Source organism: Siniperca chuatsi, linkage group LG6, assembly GCF_020085105.1.
Source record: "Siniperca chuatsi isolate FFG_IHB_CAS linkage group LG6, ASM2008510v1, whole genome shotgun sequence".
NCBI classification, from domain to species: domain Eukaryota; kingdom Metazoa; phylum Chordata; class Actinopteri; order Centrarchiformes; family Sinipercidae; genus Siniperca; species Siniperca chuatsi.
Window position 1 is genome coordinate 10193338 of NC_058047.1, and position 21629 is coordinate 10214966.

General features: G+C 40.5%; 1 protein-coding gene and 1 long non-coding RNA gene across 4 annotated transcripts; one reads left to right on the forward strand and one right to left on the reverse strand.

Annotated features, from left to right (window-relative positions):
- Positions 1-1372: 1372 nt before the first annotated feature.
- lhx9 (LIM homeobox 9) lies at positions 1373-16330 on the reverse strand. Of its 3 annotated transcripts, XM_044200011.1 has the most exons (6): positions 15658-16330; positions 11975-12213; positions 10900-11102; positions 9332-9687; positions 5471-5673; positions 2703-4842 (listed from the first exon to the last, which is right to left on the reverse strand). In XM_044200011.1, the coding sequence occupies exons 2-6, from the start codon at positions 12152-12154 to the stop codon at positions 4588-4590; spliced, it is 1197 nt and encodes a 398-aa protein (XP_044055946.1). In that variant the 5' UTR covers positions 12155-12213; positions 15658-16330; the 3' UTR covers positions 2703-4587. The 3 variants fall into 3 exon arrangements, with proteins under 3 accessions (XP_044055948.1, XP_044055946.1, XP_044055947.1); XM_044200013.1 differs by lacking the exons at positions 2703-4842; positions 15658-16330 and adding an exon at positions 1373-2274 and having other exon boundaries at positions 11975-12578; XM_044200012.1 differs by lacking the exon at positions 15658-16330 and having other exon boundaries at positions 9332-9684; positions 11975-12581.
- Positions 12717-14587, forward strand: LOC122877862. Its single transcript, XR_006378367.1, has 2 exons — positions 12717-12825; positions 13590-14587. It is a non-coding gene; the product is annotated as an uncharacterized LOC122877862 (long non-coding RNA).
- Positions 16331-21629: the final 5299 nt, after the last annotated feature.

Here is a 21629-nt window from a genome sequence, read left to right on the forward strand (position 1 = left end):
AACCAGCTGTTTGTGAATTAAATTTAAATCTGCTTATGTGTTACCCATAAATGCAGTGGTATCTTTTTAGTTTCTGGTTTTACAGGGATGTTTGAGCTTAAACGGTAGAGCATGGTCAGGTCTTTTTCTTTATTTTTAAGTGTCACATATATCAGTCACCCGAGCTTTATGAACAGACTGCTTGTATGACAGAAAACATACTGTACTCCCAGCATCGTTTATGTACAGTCATGGTACGCAGAGGCTGTCATTTAACAGGAGGAGGAGATAAAGGAGGTGGAGGAGGATGTCAGTTGGCAGAAGCCCTCCTTTCTTACCTGTTGAGGTCTCTGCTCAGACAGACAACGTTGTACTTATCTTTTTACATTGAGATTAATACAAAAGTAAGGATTGCAGGTTGAAATTAGGTTTATCTCTCTATGATATCAGCTGGATTTCGTGGTTTTGCAGTATGTTAAAAGACCACAGATACATGTGGTGTTCAAATGCTTGGGTGCAATACAGTCATAAGGGAACATCATTCAGTTCTCTGTATTTTTTCATTCTTCCTATTCTTTAATTTGTTTTTTGGAAATAAGGAATAGGAATAGGCTGAAGCAATCCTATTGGCAAGGAGGTGGCTGACCAGGCATTGCTTATAGAAACACACGCAAATGTTACCAATAAGACGCATTCTAGTCACCAACAGCCCAGCAGCAAACCCCTGAAATTCTTGTCAACACAGGGCCATAACCTTGTCCAGAATTTTTATGCAGCTCCAAAACTGAGCAGGGCTGGCTGTGTTTGTTTGTGTTTCTGCTCCAGCCCTGCTTCCTGTAGCTCTGTGGTGTCAACCCACCCGCCGTCCTCCCATCAGACCCAGGGAACACAGCCCTGCTGCCACAGCGCACAGGCACCCCAGCGACTGAGGTTTCCTCTTGGACTGACTGAAGTGTTTGCTGTTTCCCACATTGTTGGAATTCAACAACAGCCTGTTTACTGGTCCCCATGTGGCTTCAGTCTCTCTCCCTCCTTCCCCCTTTTTCTTTCTTCTCTTTCCACAACACACCTTACATGGCATGCATACCCAGCATTCATACGAAGTAATGAGACAGTACGCTGCCAAACAACTAACTGAAGCAATCATGTTTTTGCCTGTTACAGTTTGTATATTGTCATATATGCCTCAAACTGGTCTACAGAATGTTGTTTGATTGTTTTTTAGTCTTTATCACAAAAATATTGTGCAAATGTCTGACTATACTTTTAAATTACTTTTGGAGTTTGAGTGAAATAGAGCTGAAAAGAATTGTATATTATAAATAGTAAAAATATAATATAATCTATAGGAGCATTTTTTCCACTGTGAGATACTATACGGGCATCAGGGACATCATTTTCATATGCTTTATTTTGCAGCTGACAATGAATCATACAATGAATCAAAGGAAATAATATACATCTCAAGGAAAATGTTAACAAGATGATGAGGCGCATGCAAAATGAGAATCTCTTCTTTATCTGCTTTGTTTTTTCACTTCCTTCCCTCGGTACAGCCAGATGGCAAAGCTCCAGCTCTGCAGTCCTCTTCATACACTCATCATATTTGATGGGCATCCTGCTGCCGAGTTTCAAGGAGGCCATGTGTTTATGAAATGACACTTGTGACAAAAGAAAACTTCTATTTAGCAAGTTGATTCTTGGGTGGGGTGCATGGGGGCAGCAGCGTGTGTGCATTTGTGTATGTGTGTGTAACAGTGTGCATGGTGGAGAACAAAGATTGTGGGTATATATTGTGCTTACATAGGAGCAAGGCAGTGGGAGAAAGGTTGTGTGTAGTGTGTGTGTGTGTGTGTGTTCGTACCAGTAACATCCATACCATCTCTGTTTTACACTATTGTCATGTTGGATGCCGGCTGTGACTTTCTGGGAGTTTTTTTTATACTATGTTACAATACATTTTATTATCATTTTGTGCATTTACCATTCCAATACAGAAAGATTTTCTTTCACATTGATATCATAAATATCATACATTGTGGGGTCTCCTCCGTTGATGGATTCAAACATTCAGGACAAACTTTTGTTTGAAACATATACTGTTGTACATTTGCAACTGAAACAGGTTTTATGTTGGTTGTTTATTTGTTCTCAATATGCTATCATCTTATCCTAATATTGTCTTTGTCTTCAATGGTGAGGAATTCCCATCAAAGTTTTCCCCCTTCTGTTAATACTTTAGGGAATTTTCAAACGTCGGGATGTATGGCTGTAATGCCCCAAGATTTGTTCTCCCTGAAAGAAATGATAGAGTAAGAATATATTAACTACAGAGCAACCTGGCTTTATGGGGTCTGCATTTACTCTTATTTCATTTTAGATTTACCAATATGTTATGCATAAATATATACTATATATATATAGATATATATCAATATATGCTTTGCAGCATTCCTTTGATTTAAATTTTAAAGCCATGTTCATGCATTAAAAAGCAATTTCATATTTTTGACTGCAGGGTTTAGATGCAAATCCATGGGGCATTACGTTAAAAACCATAAACATCATAAAATAAGAAATAGAAATTAAAAATGGAAGCAAAAATGAGGACGTTTAACTGGTCATTAATAACTGAATGCTTTCTCATTTGTTGATGTGATAAACAAAAATTGTTTTCAAGATAGAACACAAAAAATGGCAAGTGTAATGAAAAATAAAACCCATTTAAAGCAAAGTATTTTTATTCACACAAATTTAATAAGATATATAACAACCGTTTGGTCCATAAATATTTAAGGGGAAATAGTTTCTATACACCATCTTTATCAAGAAACAGGGAAACATGGACAATCTTGATAGAACACTTACTGTACTCAACTATTAACACGAAGATCAATATATAAGGTTCTTGGATTACCCAACTATATCTGAAAGAGTGCACAAATGCTTTCTATGACATCGCTGCCCCCTTTTTAACAGGATACACCATAAAAAGATCTTCGGAAATAAGATGCAAAACAGTACAAAACTAGTGAGGCGTCAAAAGGATGTGAATCAGTTAACAAAGAACACATATATCCTGAATTTCACAAACTTTCTTCCAAGTTATAGCATAAGGCACATAGTAGAACTGAGTTAGGCATCTACTTCATTAAGTAGATTTAGAGTACCACTTTGTTCTACAATAGAACAAATTGTGACGCTCACAATGAAATGTATCAACTCCATTGAAGATTTGCTCTGTCTTTCTTTTCTCTCTATCTTTCAGCCAGAAGAAACATGTTTTTGGTCTGTTCAGTGGCAAGTGTCATTAAAGAAAGTATAAATATGGCCAAAAAGGAGAGCACATGGACAATGATTTCCCACTGGCTGCCTCTTATGACTTCACCTATCTGAGGTCATTTGAATGTTAATGTCAGCTCTACAAATCTAGTCTGCAACGTCACAACCACTTAATTTCTCACCCCTACTCCTTTTCCCTTTTAAAATCACATTGTTACCCTGAGCAACATGATAAAAACAATAATGCACTTTTCACTGGGCAGTATATTATCACTGTGCAATTGAGTTTAGCTGTGGATATATGGATATGTTTACTAGGAATGATCCATTTGACTACGGTTAATCTATGAGGCGAACAAATCCAAAAAAGTGCTCTGTCATGAAAACAATCGATTACAACAGTGTCCATAAACTGTTCTCCAATCCAAATTTCTCTCACTGATTTATAATTATTATGTGACTGCTTTACATGTTGAACAGTTACCACTGTACAGATTGTGGGATTTGCTTCACTTTATCACAGTAAATTTGTGAATCAAGACAAAAATGTATGTGGTTTCAGCATCTGCCTGCCATATAAGCTGCAATTGTTAGGTGCTTATAATGCATTTTAGACATTTTACATGTAGCTCTGTGAGATATTTCAATGTCTGATTCCATCCAACTCAGTCTTAAAGACTGAAACATTCGGAAATATTTAAAGCCTGTTTTCTGGAGTTACCCATATACAGAACATTCTACAAGTTTATTTCCCAAATTATTCCAAAACAGAAAAAAAAATCTTTAAATTGGATAGTGCGGACACAGTGCATACATATACAGGTTTCTGAGGGCAAAATATTCATATTATTTTAAAATTTACCAATTAACCATAAATTAGGAAGGGCTCATTTTATCATAATTCAATACAAATGTACAAATAAAGTCAAATCAAGTAAAAGATCTAGTTTTCCAGACAAGTTTCAAGTTTAGTTATTTTTTGTGGAATCCATGACAATTTTGCAATGCCTTCAACTCAAAAATGTTCTGTTCAAAATCAGTCTCTGCATACTGTAAGTCAACTACAGACACCGCTGCCATGCGGTTTCAGATGCTACACATTAAAATGACTTCCTTGTGTTTTAATGTGGTCGCTGCTGTTCTTGCTCTTGTTGTTCTTGTTTGTGTACACAGTACAGCACTTTCTGTTCCAAGGAGCTGTCTCTGGTAGATTTAAAGGTGTCACTTAAAAAAATAAAATGTAAATTGAGGAAAGAAAATAAAAGGAAATCAAACAACCAAATAAAATCAGATAAAAAAAAAAATCAGTCTGCTAAAGATAGCTTGTTAGAAAAGATTTGTCAAGGTAGTTTGCGAAGGGCTCCCCGAATCATGGCTGTCCAAACTAGAGGTGACGGAGGTCACTACAGTGATAGAGGGGTTTGTCAGGTCTGTTAGTGTGGCCGCGCTGGAGGGGGGGGTCAGGGCCCCACTGTCAGATGAGGGTGGAGGGAGTGAGGTGCCATCAGCCTTATCAACACCTCCATTCTCCTGTCGCAAAACGTTCCTTCTGAATTTGGCTCTTGCGTTTTGGAACCAAACCTGCAAACCAATCCCAATGTGGCTTTTACTTTTTGTGTTTAAGATTAATTTTTAAAAAGAAAGTATCAAATCATTCGTACAGTAGTTTACATATCAAGTTATCACAGCTATTACTGTATCAAGTTGCCCTTGCCTTACGTATATAAATCTTTATATGGCAATTTTCATACATTATTTTGAGCTTATGGGGCAGATAACAATGAACCAGTTAGCTCCTGAACACTGAATATAAGAATGTGGATTTTAATAGCAAATCAAAACAGTAATTCTATCCTTTTAAATTTTTTATCTGTGAGAGTTGAATTACACCCTTTTCTGTTCCACAGATAAAAAGAACATGTGCACTCTCATTATTATAATCAGCTACAGTTTTACACTTAAATTTCTACACTAAGAACAACTTTTCTCCTCTCTTTCCCAAAAAATAACATTTAAGAATCTACAAAATCTCAGATAAAAACCCCTGGATATACATCTAACGACTAAATGGACCAACCAAACAAACAAAATCAAAGAGATGGCTTCAATGATAATATTGGTGTGAAATGAGAGGGACATGGAGGAGGAGTGGGGTGCAGACACAGATATGGGGTGATCAGATCAGTAAGAAGAATGGCTCTCTGCTTACCTGTAGAACTCTCTTAGTGAGGCCTGTTTTCTGGGCCAGCTGCTTTAAGTCCTTGGCATCTGGGTTGTGGTTGATGGCAAAGTAGGATTTCATTGTCCGCAGCTGATGGTGTTTGAAGGAGGTCCGCATGCGTTTGGTCTTCTGTGTTGGAGGGTAGGACTGCTGGTCCCGGTCCAAGTGATCAGTGTCGTTCTCGTTACAGCCTGAGAGGGCAGAGAGCAGAGCACAGGGGTGGCTCAGAGTCCGAAAGGAACAACTGCAAAAAAATGTTCAGCTCAGCAAGTGATTTTGTTTTCTAAAAACTAGTCTTTTGCGTCTGAATTAATTTTCACTGTGCTCAACAAGTGATAGACAACTAACTGGTAATAAAGCAGATCACTCCACTACTATCAAGATAGCATTATTCAAATCAGGAAACTGCTTAAATCTAATTATTTGTAATGGTCACTAATGAAAACATTACGCTACTTTTAAGGCTCAATATTAAATTGAATATCTTGTTACGTGGTCAGGTTTTACCGGGAAAGACACGAAACAATTAAGTGCATTAGATTAAGGCTATCACATATGGACTTGATTGTGGAAAGTTCATACCTTTCCATTGACTTGTTATGTTAACAGATCTATCACATGCCATCATGGTAAATAATGAAAGTTTGGTGTATATACATAACATGCAATTAGAATATGCGAATAAGTGACTGTCAAGGAACTAACTGAACTGACTTAACTGAAATTAATCTAACCTCTATACATATTGTAACGCATTGGAAGTTGTGATTATTGTGGTTCTAGTACAATCTGTGTTATTAGATTTCAGAAAAAGCAGAATGATGCATTTTAACAATACACTGGGACCGGGCTAAATTATTTCTGCTTGTGTTTACAAAGACTAATGGGCTCGATTTATCAATAGCTTGGTACTGCATGTGTAAAATACTTAAAGATGGTGAATTGCAAAAACGGATCCACTAAATTAAACGCATGTTTGGCTAAGCAGTGCTGCCGAAACCTTTATCACTGCAGAAAGAAATCTTAACACCTTATTTCACTTGTTTTACAAATTAGATTTTAGCATAATTATATACTGCTGTGACAGAGAAAATTTCAACGACAAATTAATACTTAGTATACTAATATTAATACTACAAGTTAAATTCGCATGTGACTGAGTGTTGAACATGATTGCAACCAACACATGCAATGACATATAAGTAATGATAATCAATTGTTTTTTGATTTTGATTTTCCTATAGAATCTAGTAGAGTAGGTCTTAATAAGATCTCATCTCTTACTTTACTGCAAAAAGAGAGGAAACATAGCCAGCACATAAGAATAGGATTTCTAAATTATATCGTAGGTTGTATTGATTTTCTTGTCTCCTTATAAATAAAATGCTGACCAGTTGTTTTTCTCATTGGCTGATAAAATATCAAATTAATTAAACCAACATTTCATCATAAGGATGCAGCACAAACACTCTCTCAAAAATTATTGGTTCGAATGACAAATCAGTTTGAATAAGGCAGATACAGATGTAATAAACTACGAGCTACATGTTTTAATGTTGTTTTATGTTATGGTGCATGTTTTGGCGTGAATTATGTTTTTTGTTACATGAAACTTCTTCTTGTGACACTTATACACACACCATTAATATGACAATCATTGACATCTATGTTCTTCTGTTCCAGCCTTCACTGGATTGTGTTTCACTAGATATTACCCACTAGGGGTCTCTATATCCAAACAAGACCAAACTTTACAGAGTGGTGTGGAATACTCAGTGGACCAACACCTTTCCCTGGTGAGAACGAACATGAATGTGCTCGCTAAAGCAGAAACAAAACCTCAAACAAAACCTCATCCTATTTGTCATGAATATGAGTTTCCTGATCTGCAGAACGATATATTAACCTGAGCAGTCTGAGACTATAATGAGAAAGGTATAAAAGGCATGTGTGCACAACACAGGAAAAAGAGCACGTTGGAAAAGAGAAAATATCAAAACGAAATCTTTCAGTTGTTCCATAATTTAATTAATCTTATTTTTTTTATTTTCTATGAAATTTAACATTTTTAGTTTATGGGCTAATTTGAATGTTGTAAGGTCATAAATCCATCACATAATTGGAATATTTAACATTTCAAAACCGGACCAAAGGCATGCCACTTAATCTTAACGAGGCCAATAAGCCTCTTTTTAAATGAGAAAATATTCTATTATATTCTATTATATTTAAATATCCCAAATGAAAGAGATAATATCCCCACTGGGCCCTTTTCTGTTTCTGTGGTGCTTAATAATTAGTTCACAGGGACGTCATCAGTATTTTATGTTTTTCTCTGGGATTTTCCTTTGCGGTATTTTTACCTGTTGTGGCTGCCTTACATTTTAACCCTTTGTTGTGGTACATCCTGCTATTAAAGAAAAAATCACAGTGCAGCAATAGTTATTTTCCTATCAAGGCATCCATGAGAACGTTAGGATTTGCATAATCTCTTGGAATTGTGTTTGCGAAAAACAAACCAAAGCCCTTTCAGCCGGAGTGCTAACTGTACAGTGCTGCGTTGTGAGCCCCTGGCCTCTCCCTGCAGCAGGCCCCTCTGCACGGCGCTGCTGCGTCCCTGAGAACTGTGCTGACCGCCGCACAGGAGGCCAGGGATTCCAACGTCACCTTCAATTAACGAAGAACAATTAACGCGCAGATTACCCTTATTCCTCCCTATTCACCAGGAACAGAGGAAACTTGTCGCACAATGACAAACTTTCTCAACCGCACACTAATTCGCAGAAAGCGACAACAAAATGGGGACGCTGCAGGGGGGTGGGGGTCGGGTTATAACATTCAGCGATTCAAAGCCAGATTTTAGATGAAACCTACATTTAACAGTAGCTTAATGTTGACTGTGATAATAGTTTATCTGTCTTTCAACAAAGACTTGCAAAACATGAGATTGACCACGATTTTTACAGTTTAACAGTCCCAAACTACATTTACCCTCGTCACACCCATTCTACACATTTATTTTGACCTAAATTAGTCTTAGTTATAAAAGTCGCTGACCAAAGTTGATGGCGAGGTCAAATTTCGACCATTGTCCGTGCAACACACACCACAGTCTAAAGCACATAAACTGTGCGTTAAATACGCGTGGACAGAAAGCTGCACATCAATTAGCCAACGGCTGCAGACGCAGTTACACAGGCAATCTTCAACTACATTTGCATTGCCTACAGGACAGATGTATTCATGTCAGACATACACCTTACAGCTGGGGCAGTGAGGAACCGTGTGGATTAAAAAGCGAGGGTCTTCTGCGTAATGGAAAAAAACATGTATGCTGCCCTGAATTTAAATTTTTTTAAATTACGTTTTCACATTATTTTTTATTTATTTGTGAGGGATTTGACTTTAAGAATTTTTGCTGTCGTATTTTAAAAAAACTTAAGTAGTAAAATTGAATTAATAGACGACACTTTGGTGAGCAAAGTCCGAGAACCATATAGATGTTAGTGAAGATAACCCACAATGCAGCAAAGGGTTCCAAAACGAGGGTCAATGAACCAAGCGGGGTCTTTCAGTGGGTTTCAGAAGGATTTAATCTACGTGAGGAATAGCTTAGTGTTTCATTTCACATTGATTCCATAGAGCTGATTAGAGTTGGGAAAAAGCTCGGTGTGTTTTGCTGTTGGTTGCACCACCGCTACTGGGTCTGTCCATATAGTAGGCTATAGGGCAAAGGGTTAAAGGCTATAGCTAACTTACTTTAGCAACTTTTACACATTATTTAACATGTAGGCTACGTGTTTGCGTGTTCTTGACGTGAGGCCCTCCTCCGAGCAGCGTCTGTCTCACCTGTGTAGCTGGGTATATCTATCCCCATGGCCGGGCTCTTCCTCTTGCGCGGCCTTCCCTTCTGTGCCGTACCAGTGCCGTTGAAGTAGGGTAGGGTGAGGCCGCCGCCCTTAGCTGCCAGCTCGGCGAAGTTGAGCTGGGGGTGGTAGTCCGGTCCCTGCACCAGCGTCTCGAAATGGAGTCGGCAGTACACCAGGCTGTCCTTCATGCCGAAGTGGTCACCCGTGGTCAGCGTCTTGTTGCAAGTGGTGCACGTGAAGCAGCTCAGGTGGTACACGGAGTCGCGCGCCCGCATCACCATCTCCGAGGCCGATATCCCGAGGTGGCAGCGCGCGCACCTCTGCACGGAGAACCTTCTGGAACAGACAAATAGTCAAGACTCCTCATACAAAGAGACCAAATGGGACAGAAGACAGAAGCGCTGGGCAATTTTACCAAAATATAACCTGCGCTGTCATTGGCTAAAATCGGCTGACTAGGTTTTTGGCACATATACTTTTATTGTACATTTCAGTGACAAAAGGGTGTGTATATCTGACGCAGCTTTAGTGCATATGACATTGCTATAACAGGTCTATATGTTGAGGTTACATTCTGAGCTAATACAGCCACATCTGGCCTACAACTGAGTGACGGCTGGTCGACAGGCCACATTTTGTTTAGTGTAAAAATAGTTTATATGTAGTCCTACGAATATTTTCTCTCTTAAATAAGTAAGCATAAAAAGTCAGTCTACAGCCTCAGTGATGAAAGCTACAATTGCTAAGCTCTTGGCAGTGCAGTGGACGTTAAACACAAAGGGCTACAGGTAGGCAAAAGGCGAAACCATAGTGTTAGAATGGTGAGACACCTAACACATTTCAGCATCTCTTTTCTTTCATGGGTTATTTTACTATTATACTGCATTGCAAATAACATTCTGGCCTGTGCAAAGCTCTATAAATGTAGCCTATGTTAAAATATGGGATAACATATCTGACCCATAACAGCATTTTTTTCATTGGCTATGTTCCATACTCTAGCGTCACTGCACATGCTGACAAAAGCCACTAATGTAGATTAATTTTAAACGGAAACGATTTAAATGTACAATAGTGTAGGCCTACTCCTTTGTTTCTGACAGGGTGACTCATACATTAAGTTAATGTAGTTTACATTACACTCAGAGCCATAGAAACTATGGCATCTGAACCACAAACGAATAAAAGTACAATATCATATCATAACATATTTCCAATTAACACCATGCAGGACTCCTGGGAGACTGTTAGGATTTTATTTTTATTTATTTTTTTATTGAAAGGCTTCAACATAATTCCAGGTGAACAGCCACCGCCTGTTGAATGAGAGCTAACAGTGGCTGTACAAACGTTTTTGTAAAAAATAAATACATTTTTAAAAAATCGTTATTTGTTCATTTAAGAGTTTAAAATGCATTTTCCTATAAAGCCAGTAGCATAAATGGGCCACTGTGTGCATGGGTGTACGCGCGTGCGTTACAGACACAGAGACTACATTTTAGACTAAAAGTTAAAATTATGTAAATGATTAACCTTCATTTTTCTTACCTGTAGTAATCCTCCTTGCAATAGATACTCCCATCCTTGGCAAAACACGTAAGCTCCGACTCCAGCGCTAGTTTACATTCACAGCATTTGAGACACCGCAGGTGCCACTGTTTGTCCACGGCCAGGAGGTAGTATCTATCCGAAATCTTGCCGCCACAGCCGGCACACAGAGCAGGCTTCTCCGGGCTCATAGAAGGCATGGTCTAAGTCAAAGAGAGAGAAAAGTTCATGGCAACTACTTCCTTCCAAAGACTGGTGGGGAAATCTTATGCAACATACATTATGCAAAAGGAGAAGCAGAAGGCCTTTAGTAGCTTTCTGGCCATGAAATTAAACTTTTTTCATCTATCAAGGCAAGGCCTTTTGAAGAGCACTTTAAACACGCTGTTAAACAAATGCAGGCTCGGAGTATTCATAGGTCCCCCTGAAGGAATAACCATGACCAACTATGAAAGAACTGTGTCTCTGAAATTAACTGAATATCGAGAATGACAAATATTTGTATTGCTAACCCAACATTTTTTTAGTTTAATCTCCAATTTTATTTTGAGAAGAAACATATATTTAAAATACGCCTATTCAAAAAATGTAAAGAATATTTTTTTCCAGTTAACATAAAAAACTCAAATGTAGGTAGCTATAATAATAATAAAATAATAATAGTAATAATATTTACAATGTTTTTGTCACCTTATTTAATTGATAGAATTAAATTTTCTAAATGTGTCAACAGAAAAACAAAATATTACTGCTCTAATGTACAATGTTTTATTTGGTGTCAAGAACAATAGTGTGTTTCAAATATATTTAGAGACAACTGCATATAAAGTTGCTATTGAAATAATAGGAAATGTAAATCGCTATCCAAGAGAAAGGACATTTTAGATACAGATGTAGACTCAAATATTTTACCATTATTGAACACACAGAAGTAACTGACAAATCTTCCTCACTGGTCTCCTACTTACCCCAAAACAAGAGCAACATTTCCTTGTAGGTTTAACGGCACCTCAGTCGTCGTTTATGCAGTAACCGTTTTAACATGAATTCAAACACAGGTCGACCAGGCTCTTACCGACTCTCTCCCGTTGAGCTGCATGCCCTTCGCCAGGCGCGACTCCGTTTTCGACCTTCTCTCCATCTCCTCCATGATCCCTTGGATGTGATCCCCGGAGATCCCGTGGAAAAGCATGGCTCCCGGTCCTGGACGCAACGTGCAACTGCCTGCCTCTGCCTTGCAGCCCACAACTTCCATATACTGTACTGCAGCGCTGCGCCCCGCTCTCTCAGCGCATCCAAATGGGCTCTGAGGCTCTGAGAGAGGCACACAAAACAACAACACAACCCCAGAGATTCAGATCACCTCCTCGCCAGAGTGCAAAGGCAACTGGAAGAAAAGAAAACCGAAGAAACTACAACATGGGTGGGACAGGAGGAGTGGTAGTGGTGCACCAGTTTTTTCTTCTTCCCGTGAATGTCTCTCCTCCAGAAAAAAATATATAGTCCAAATGATGCGACAAACCGGTGTGGAAGTGGTAGTGGTGGTGGGGAGGGAGGAGGGGAGGGGGGCTACAGTGTGAACACTCGCCAAAAATAATGACACAAAGTTTTTGTTGTTTCTTTCTGGTGATTTCTCTCTCCCGAGTTCCCAGTCAGGGGTTCCTTGGTGCTTGGAGGTCAGGTTGGGACTGCCTGGATTTGAGAACCGTGTCCTATTTGTGAAGAGCCCGCAAAGCCTGCCCAGTCTGAATAATTTGGTAGGAGGAGTTCCCCTCTCTCTCTCTCTCCCTCTCTCTCTCCTCTCACTCTGTGTCTCTCCCTCCCTCTCTCTCTCCATCGCCACTGAGTTTCATTCACCAACAAAGAGCTGTCACTCTTCCCTGAAAAACTCCAGATTCTGGCTGAGCGAAGGACCACTATTTTATGGTATTGACATTTTCATTACTTTTATTCCCCCATTTACAGGAGAGGATGCTGGAGTGTAGTCATAAGATGCATAAACTGAAATGGACTTAAGAGTATTTTGAGTGTAAATATTGTATTTATCTAACATATCTTAAACAAATAATATGCATCTGAAGTACAATAAAAGCCTTTGGAGTTTTATTAAAAGGGTCAGAAATAGGAGTAGCTGACGTGTGAGGACTATTTATTTGGTTTACTTTAGAGTTTGAGGTGTTACATTTGAAAAACTTCACAGTTTTAGGGTTTTAATTCGTTCTTTATCAGGTGTTTGGTTGTCCCAAAATAACATAATAACTGTGTGTGTGTGTGTGTGTGTGCGTGTGGTATAACTGTACTGTTTGGGGCGGGGCAATGATCAGTGATAGGCTAGAGGGCGGGGACGGATTGTATTAAACAATTTGAAAGACAAGGAATTTTTTAACACAACTGAATAAGACTTTGGTTAAAAATAAAAGCATCCTACGCCGTTACAACCTCTTTACTCAAATAAGATAATCACACACCAGCTGTTTTTTTTCCCTGAGCATTTTGATGCTCTATAGATAACAGACTTAATTTGATGAGGCGATGAAGCAAACTCTTTTTTTAAAAATATATAAATATATGTCAGTCTTTTCAGTACAAGATCAGTTTTCTCTCCATTAAATGTTCAATTGAATCAAGAATTATTCACTGCAGAGCATTCATTAACACGGCCCTTGTTTTTTCTCTGTCTCTTGAATTAGGCCAAAATCTTGTTTACCTGCAGGAGAGTTGATCTGATGATAACAGAAACAGGATCACATCTGGAAACCTATTTCATTCATCTTACAGGCTATGCAACAAGCAGTGATATGGAGGTAGCGCAAAAATAAGTCATTTTTAGAAATTCACGTGTTTTTTAATTCTTAATACAGGCCTAATCTACGTTATGGAAGCGACTGTGAAGCTGCACAATAAAGATCTGTGTGTTTTAAAGGGTGTGAAAACTCACGCAAATAAAAAAGGCAGACTGAATGGCTTTACTGTCCAGTACACAGGCCAAATACGGTGACAACAAACCGAAAATGAGGCAGCAAGGTCTGTATTTTGACTAACACAACCCAGGCCTTTACAGCTGAACTCCGGATAACAGCTATGGACTCTGCAAGGTCGGTGGCTGAAAATGGCTCCATAAAACAATAGATACACTGGCTGAATCTGTGACTCGGCTTTAGTCCCATTAATAGATTTACTGAGGCTCAGGGGGGTTTGCAGGTGTGGATGCTTCATCTCAAGACGTGTTACATTATAATGTGTAGGCTAATCCCCAGCCCGCCCCCGCCCCCCCACCCACCCACCATGAAGTTGTGTTGACTTTAATTGGAGGCCCCTTGATAACAGCGCTATAAGACGAGACCTGAACCCTCCTGGACGGGCCGGACCTGCAGCTGTTCTGAAAAGCATAACGTTAATTTGCGCCCTGTCAGTGTCTTAACACCAGCCACAGAGCGGTGAAAAGAGACTCAAAGGGGACACACGGGTTTCATTTCACCTGGACAAAGACACCCTGAGAGGAGTGATCAACTCAGCATTGTGTAAAATTTAATCTGTCTGCTGTTTTTTTTTTTGTTGTTTTTTTTTTTTCTCCTTCTCTCCGGAAATTAAAAGAGATTTCAAAATATGGACTTATTCACATAGTAAAATATAAATACTGTATGCACATGTATCATATCGTTAATGTCGATAAAGAAGGCTGTTTTGACCCGTTGCCTCCAGCAGTGACATTTCATTTGACTGAAGAGGGTTTAACAATGTGTCAGTGAACACCAAGGGGGTGAGGGAATAATGTCTTGTGTTATCGTTTTGTTTCGTCTCCTTTTCTTTGTATCGAAGTAGTAAATTACCTGAAACTAAATATATACTAATGGCCCGGTTTTTTTTTATTTCAATTCATAGTGTGTCATTTGGAGAAAGTCTGCAGAGACAAACCAAAGCCAATTCACGAAATCACGCTTTTACCAAAACACTAATAATTGTGACATTATTTACTTGATTTGGAAATAACAGTTCTCTTTCGAAGCGTTTTCTAAATATATCATATTAATTAAGCAATCGAGTAATTTATGTTACCTATATTTCATTACTGGCTTTAAATAAACTGAAGAAGATTAATCTGGGCGATTCTGTGTCATTTTTCGTTTAGTTACTGAGAATGATTTGCCCTAATTCAAGATTTGTGCTCTTGTTTGACCCAATGAAGGCTTTAAAACATAATAAACGCTGCATATTCGTGCACTGTATTGAGCTCCATTTCAAACCTTTGACGCTTTTTAAAAATGAAAACAGTGTTAACAACCATGTTTAAAATGGCGTGTAAACCCAGGGTGGCTCAGTGGGCCACAGAGGTTTTTCACATAACTAAAGAAAATAAAATCTCATATCTCACCCACCAATGCAAACAAAACGACTAGCCTATATTTTAAGAAAAGCCTCTTATATTTATATGTTCCAGTTCCGTCCAACTTGCATGATTTGGACACCACTTACAAACTCCTATGTTATATATATTTACATAATTAGGATTATTGTCAGGGTAAAAAAATATTGGTTTACAGCATTCCGTAAATAAAAATAAAGCTTGAGAGAGTTTACCTTCCACCACATCCCTGCTTATCCCGCTGAATATTACCCATGCCATTGTAGCCTATTTATCAAGCATCAGATCGGTCGCGCATTGCTTCACACGCTCTCCTCCGTCGTTTTTTGTTAAAAAACCCCCCCAACAACCTTGTATTATTATTTCCCCATGAAGACACATTGAAAAGGTCTTACCTGAGGCTGTGCTGTGTGAGAGATCCCTGTGCAGCGTGCAGGCTGAGGAGCTCCGGACTGTTCGCAGTGTGCAGAGGAGACAGAGGAGACGCTGCCGGTAGATGGGGGCTGTTCCTCGTTTCTGAGCTTACACTTCTAGTTCGAGCGTCAATTAAAACACAAGACATTTAAATATTCCTTGCCCGTATGCAGGCAGCCCTCCACGCAGCACAGCACACACACAACGCATAGAAAATGGGAAGCCACGAGCCAATGGCCTACTCAGCGTGTAGGTTAGCCTATAATGTGTGATGCAGTCGTAAAGAAGGATAGACTACATAATCTGGAGTCGCTGGTCGCCAAATGGCAAACAACTATTATTATATGAGCTACAACAAGATTTAGGCTTCTTCTGGAAAATCAGATGGTTTTCCCCCTTTAAACGCCACGTCTTCATTTGGCTTATACTTTTACAACTAAGCTATAATGTATGAATTCAGATCCTAAAGATTTATTTTACCCCCAAAAGACGAGTAACCCGCATTTTGCAAACAAAGTTATAGGTGGGTTCGAGCACATATAGCTCTTAAAAAATAATAATAAATCACTTATCGCATATACACGAGTTCACACTGTATGAGACTCAAGTCAAATAAGTGCAGCTCTAATTTCGCTGCTGTGAGAGCAGAGGTTTGTGTGAATAAATAATTAGATAGGTCTATAGTCAAACTAGATCAATCAATCTGACAAAGATGTGGAGCACAGCAACACAAAGCCTGCTTTCATATCGATACCAAATCGAAATCATTTTCGACATAAAAGTGCTAAATCATTTCAGAATTTTACATAATTTAATCATGTGGATTTAATCATCTAAACCAAGCAGTGGTAGGCAAATTGCTAAAACCACAGGATTTCCTTCAATTTCAACGTCATTAAAACACTACAGACGTTAAGAAAGGGGGGCTATATTTAAGAATAATTCAAATGTAATTTTTTATTGGCATGCCCAACCTCTGGTCTATTTTCCTAGTTTTTCACTGGTTATATTGACTGAGTCCTCCAAAAATAGCAACATTAAAATAAATTTCATTTTTGGGTTCACATTTCATTTCTCCTGAACTGTGATGTATGTCTCTCCTTCTGCCTCACCTGGAGAAAAGAGCTGACAAACTTCATATAAATTCAGGCAGTATTGAGTGTGTTTAGCCAGGAACACCCCCACACACACACACAGTGGGCTCATGTTGCAACATCTAATGAATAAAGAAATGCTGTTGATGAAAAATGTACCACTGTTTAATAATGTCAAGTTTTTAGTAAATATTAATATTGTTTATGCTTTGAAGATGGTTTGATTGTGCCTGGCCTCTAATGAGACTATATTTGATCAATTTAGGTAAAACAAATATTCATTACCTTATTATATAATGTTCCCTTTTCATTGTAGTGGCGTAATTTCCTTGTGCATTATTGGATTATTATTCACCTGGCAGGCTAAACAATATGACAACAAGCCATTAAATAATAATAACAGTGATAACAGAATATGAAACAGTTTCAAGTGCATGGTACATCCACTTTCAATTTTATATTTACTGACTTTAACATGACAAAGAGAGGTCATCCAGAAGACAGGATGTCCTAAACCTACTCACGCTGACCACTTGGAACAACACACTGAGGTACAAATGGATTGATTTCAATTGACAACAAGGGAATAGAATATTGTGTGAGTGAGCATTGGAGATGAGAGCAAAGGGTGACAATTAATTACACCTCTGTACTGCTTGCATAAATGATAATGTGCCATACTGCTAACAGTCATTTTGCTTTGCAGTGTAGCTCATCAATAATGCAACGGCACTGAGATCCATTTCACTGTGTACCACAACGCATACCGTGCACACAGCGTTCTCCGAGCATGATACCCAGACAGGCTCTGCAGCAGTGAAACCACAGATACAGCATCAACCCGGGATGCCTGCCTGCCTCCCTGGCTACATGGCTCCTAGGGCATAGTGGTTAGATTACCACACATCCAGGGTTCATCTGGAGTTATCATTTCTGGGTCACCTCAAGTGACACTCGGTCTCGCAGAGGGAGCTCTCAGTCACTCCTAAAAGCATGGCCAGAAAAGGAGCAGAGGAGAGGTGGAGGCGAGGATGCAAGGAGTCGAAGCGAGGCAAAGGAGGAGGAGGAAGGAGGAGGCGGGAAGGCTCTCCCAGGATCCACTGTGGTGCAGGGAACCACAGGCTAAACACTGACAGAATGAAGGAGAGGAGTGGGAAGGGAAGGGAGAGGGGGGTTTGAGGGGGACGAGGAGGAGGAACAGAGGGAGGAGTGAAGCACTGTAAAGCTGTATCCGAGTCACATGTATCCCAGTCACATGAGCCAGGGTGGGTGGGTGAGAGGATGATGAGACATCCTGGAAATATTTACAAACACACAGTGGACATGGCTTCATAATTATTCGAGGAAAGGAAATATCAAAACACACAAGCATGGGTGAAATATGACCAAAGCTCTGTTTTTATAGCTGATGCTTAGAATTAAAATGTCTAACAGTGATTTAGAAAAATAATGATAGACAAGAATAAGCCTATTAATAGATTTGTGAGGCGTCTCAATTCCCATGTATCCTGTTTTTCATTTCCATCCTTTTTTTCTCTCTCCAGTTCTTTCTCCCTCACTTTTTCCCCTCTCCTCCTCCAACTCCCCGCTTCTTCCACTTTCTCTTTTCTGTCACTTCCAACCAACGCTCCCCTCCCTTCACTACCTCTCACCATCACCACACCCCCACCCCATCCCCCACCTCCCTCCACCCCTCCTTCGATCTCCTCCCTGCTCTGCTCTGCTGGAGCTCAAATCACAACCCCGGTCCCTGGCAGATGGAGGATAGGAGAGAGAAGCTCTTAACTAGCCAGCCTGAGCCTCTCCTCTCTGCACACCAACTGCTGCCTGCCTCCCCTCCCTGCCTCCTGAACAGCTCCAACAGCACACCGCCACCTTCCCCCCCCCTTCCCATCGCTTCTGGGGGGAGTATCCTCCTGGGGAATGGTGCGCGTATTAGTCCATATCTGGCCACACTAGAAAGGACATGGAAACATAATAGATGGATGTTCTTTATCGCTATATAACCTTATGGGGCAAAGCGGCTTTTTGGATGAGAAACACTGGTTAAGGTGTTGCTTGTATACGGTTCGAACACTTTCTTTCTTCCTACTTCAACCATTCATTGAAGGGAATATGATAAGTTAGAGTTAGAAGTTAGAGGTTAGAAATTGTAAAAGCTTTAAAAAAAGCAATGACATCACTTGTCTTTTAAGTGTAGACAGGAAATCACAGATATGGCTGCGTCGATGTAAAACCAGGAGGGAAATAAACAGGCCAAAGTGCTCCTTGGGCACTTAGGTGCCTGTCACTGCCCCCGACTCTCCTTTTATCTGGGCTCATCTGGCGGCCACGACTCGGCCTGGCATGAGCCTGACCACCAGTTGCGGTCTGAGGGAGAAACTGCTCCTCTGTGCTATTTGCAGCCCTGTCTGTCCAAAGGAATCTGGTATGCTGACTGTCACTCAGTGGCCATGTGTGTTTTTTATCACTAATTCTACCACAGGGATCTGGTTGTCCATATGACCACTGTGGAGGCTGCTGCCCTGAGGCGAGCTGACATTGTCTGTGTAGAACGACCAGACGTTGATGTAGGGGCTGCTCAAATGCTGCTTGAATATCAAGACACACATGCACGTACGCACATGTGCTCGCACGCACACAAACAAAGCAGTGCCTGGCCAATTGCTGAGACTGATGTTCCTTTCAGCCATCATACGGCTGACACTCAAGTTGTTTTTTTTCCCCGCCAACCCTATGTCAGTATGGCTGGTCTGGCCAACAGTGATGGAGACACTGTAACTGACTGTGGTTGGGGCCATTGGCCGCAGGGCTGCTGTGCCTGTTTGAGATGGAGGGGGGCTGCTTGGCCTGTCAACTGGTTGTGACTGGAGCCTGTCTGGTCACAGTTCCAAACTGGACAGCTCTCTCTTTCTCTGCGGCTAGTGCCACCGTCCTGTAGAAAGGCATGCGGTATAGAGCTGCCACTCTGCTCCAACATAGCATATGCTCCAGCTGAAGGTCAGAGATGTTCAGTCCAAAATGCCTGAAATAAACACCTCACATGTCTGGTTGGCTGTTGTAACTTGGGAGCACATCTGCACTGAGGGAATACAACTGTGTGTGTGTGTGTGTGTATTTGCTTATATTGAGAAATAAAACTTTTAAAATGTCTTCATTTTTCATCATTCTACTGGTATTGCATAATACAGCCAAATTCAACTAAATGCATTCATTCATGAATAAGGTCGATTAAGGCATTTTTACTATTAATCTGCAAGACTAATAGGAAAAACATGTATAATCAGACTTTTAGTTAGTAAATGCTCTCTCATTGAAGTACATGACAAACTCAAGGGCACAATTGAAGAAAATGTACTAAGGCTTACGGTTTCTAAACATACTTTAATATGATGAGTGACCAGTCAGGTGGTAGAAGGCGGGGTCTATTTTCAAGTAAATTTCTCCATAAATCTGTCGCAGGGATTTCTGTGCTGTTTGTGTCTCAGTCACCAACTGCTAGGCTAGAACATGATGAAAAAAGAAAAAAAAAACATTTCAAACTGTGCCATCACTGGATTGGGAAGACGTGGAGGGATGAGGCAGACATGAAAGTTGGCCTATTTCATGGTCAGGCTGCGGGACCGCCGAGGCCCTGAATGGCAATGCATCTACTTTAATGTGACAGACAAGTCCCTAGGCAAAACCCGCAGAGCCGCGGCAAGCAAGCGGGCCCAGGTACTTGATGAGTGTGACACCTTCACCGTCCCGCTGTAGAAATGTTGCTGCCGCACGCTCCGCTGACTCGGTTTAGAATAACACCAAATAAATTCGCCTCTCATCCCGCCTGACGACGCGTCCCCAAGAACCTGTCCTCCCCAGCACTGTTGGGATCATGAATCTCCTTGTAGCCGCTCACAGGGCTTTGCTCCGATCACTAAGCACTTGCCTTTGGGACCCACCTGCCGAGGAAAATTGTGGCCGCGCCAGTAGGCGGCTGCAACAGAATTCCGCGGCAGACACATCCTCTCATCCCGACGCTGTTTGCCCAATCAGGCTGAGACAGGCGAGTGTGTGTGGCAGGTTCAGAGCCAGCGCCTGAAGGCATCGCGCTGCCTACCCACATGCACTCACAAATCAAGTGGCACATCTTTCCTCAACATCTCTTGCACGCACAGGTAGTGCTGTATGAGCGCTTGACCTTACCATGTACTATCACTGTGGGCTACAAAGTGCGGTGTTTAGTGCAGTCTTTATTCTATATCGGCCTATTAGGAGCCACAGGATGTTCTGATGGAGTAAGCCTGCCTATACATGTGTGCTTCTAAGCATGCTCGTGAACATGAGCTGATCTATTGCAGTGCTGGAATAAGAGGGCCCAGGAGTTCCTTAGGCTGCAGCTCAGGAGGGCAGCCGCAGGGAGCTGCAGCATAGCCAAGTGTTGCCAGGAGGCTGAGCTGCGAGTCCGGTGGGGAGGGCTGCTGTTGATGTCCATGGCATGTTTGTTAACAGCCTGATTCCATCAAGTGGTGTAAAAGCAATGCAGCCAAGTGTATAGGCTGACCCTTGGCCCCTGCCTATTTTTAACAACACAGTGTTTCAGTCAAAGGTAGACAGTTCAGTCAAGCACTTTTGGAGTGTAAATGATGCTAATATTCATGCAGTTTTACATTTGGGAGAAAAAAATAACAAGAGCTGCAAAGCAAAAGAGCACAAGACTCCATCTGACTAGCTGCTGTTACTTTCGCTTATATGCCCTTTATCTTGAGGGCGAAGATCTAAAATGCTCTAAAATGCTCTTTTGGTTTTCATCTCCATACTCCCACAGAACCTTGTAAATGCATCAGAGGAGTGGAATACCACAAAATATTAAATACTGT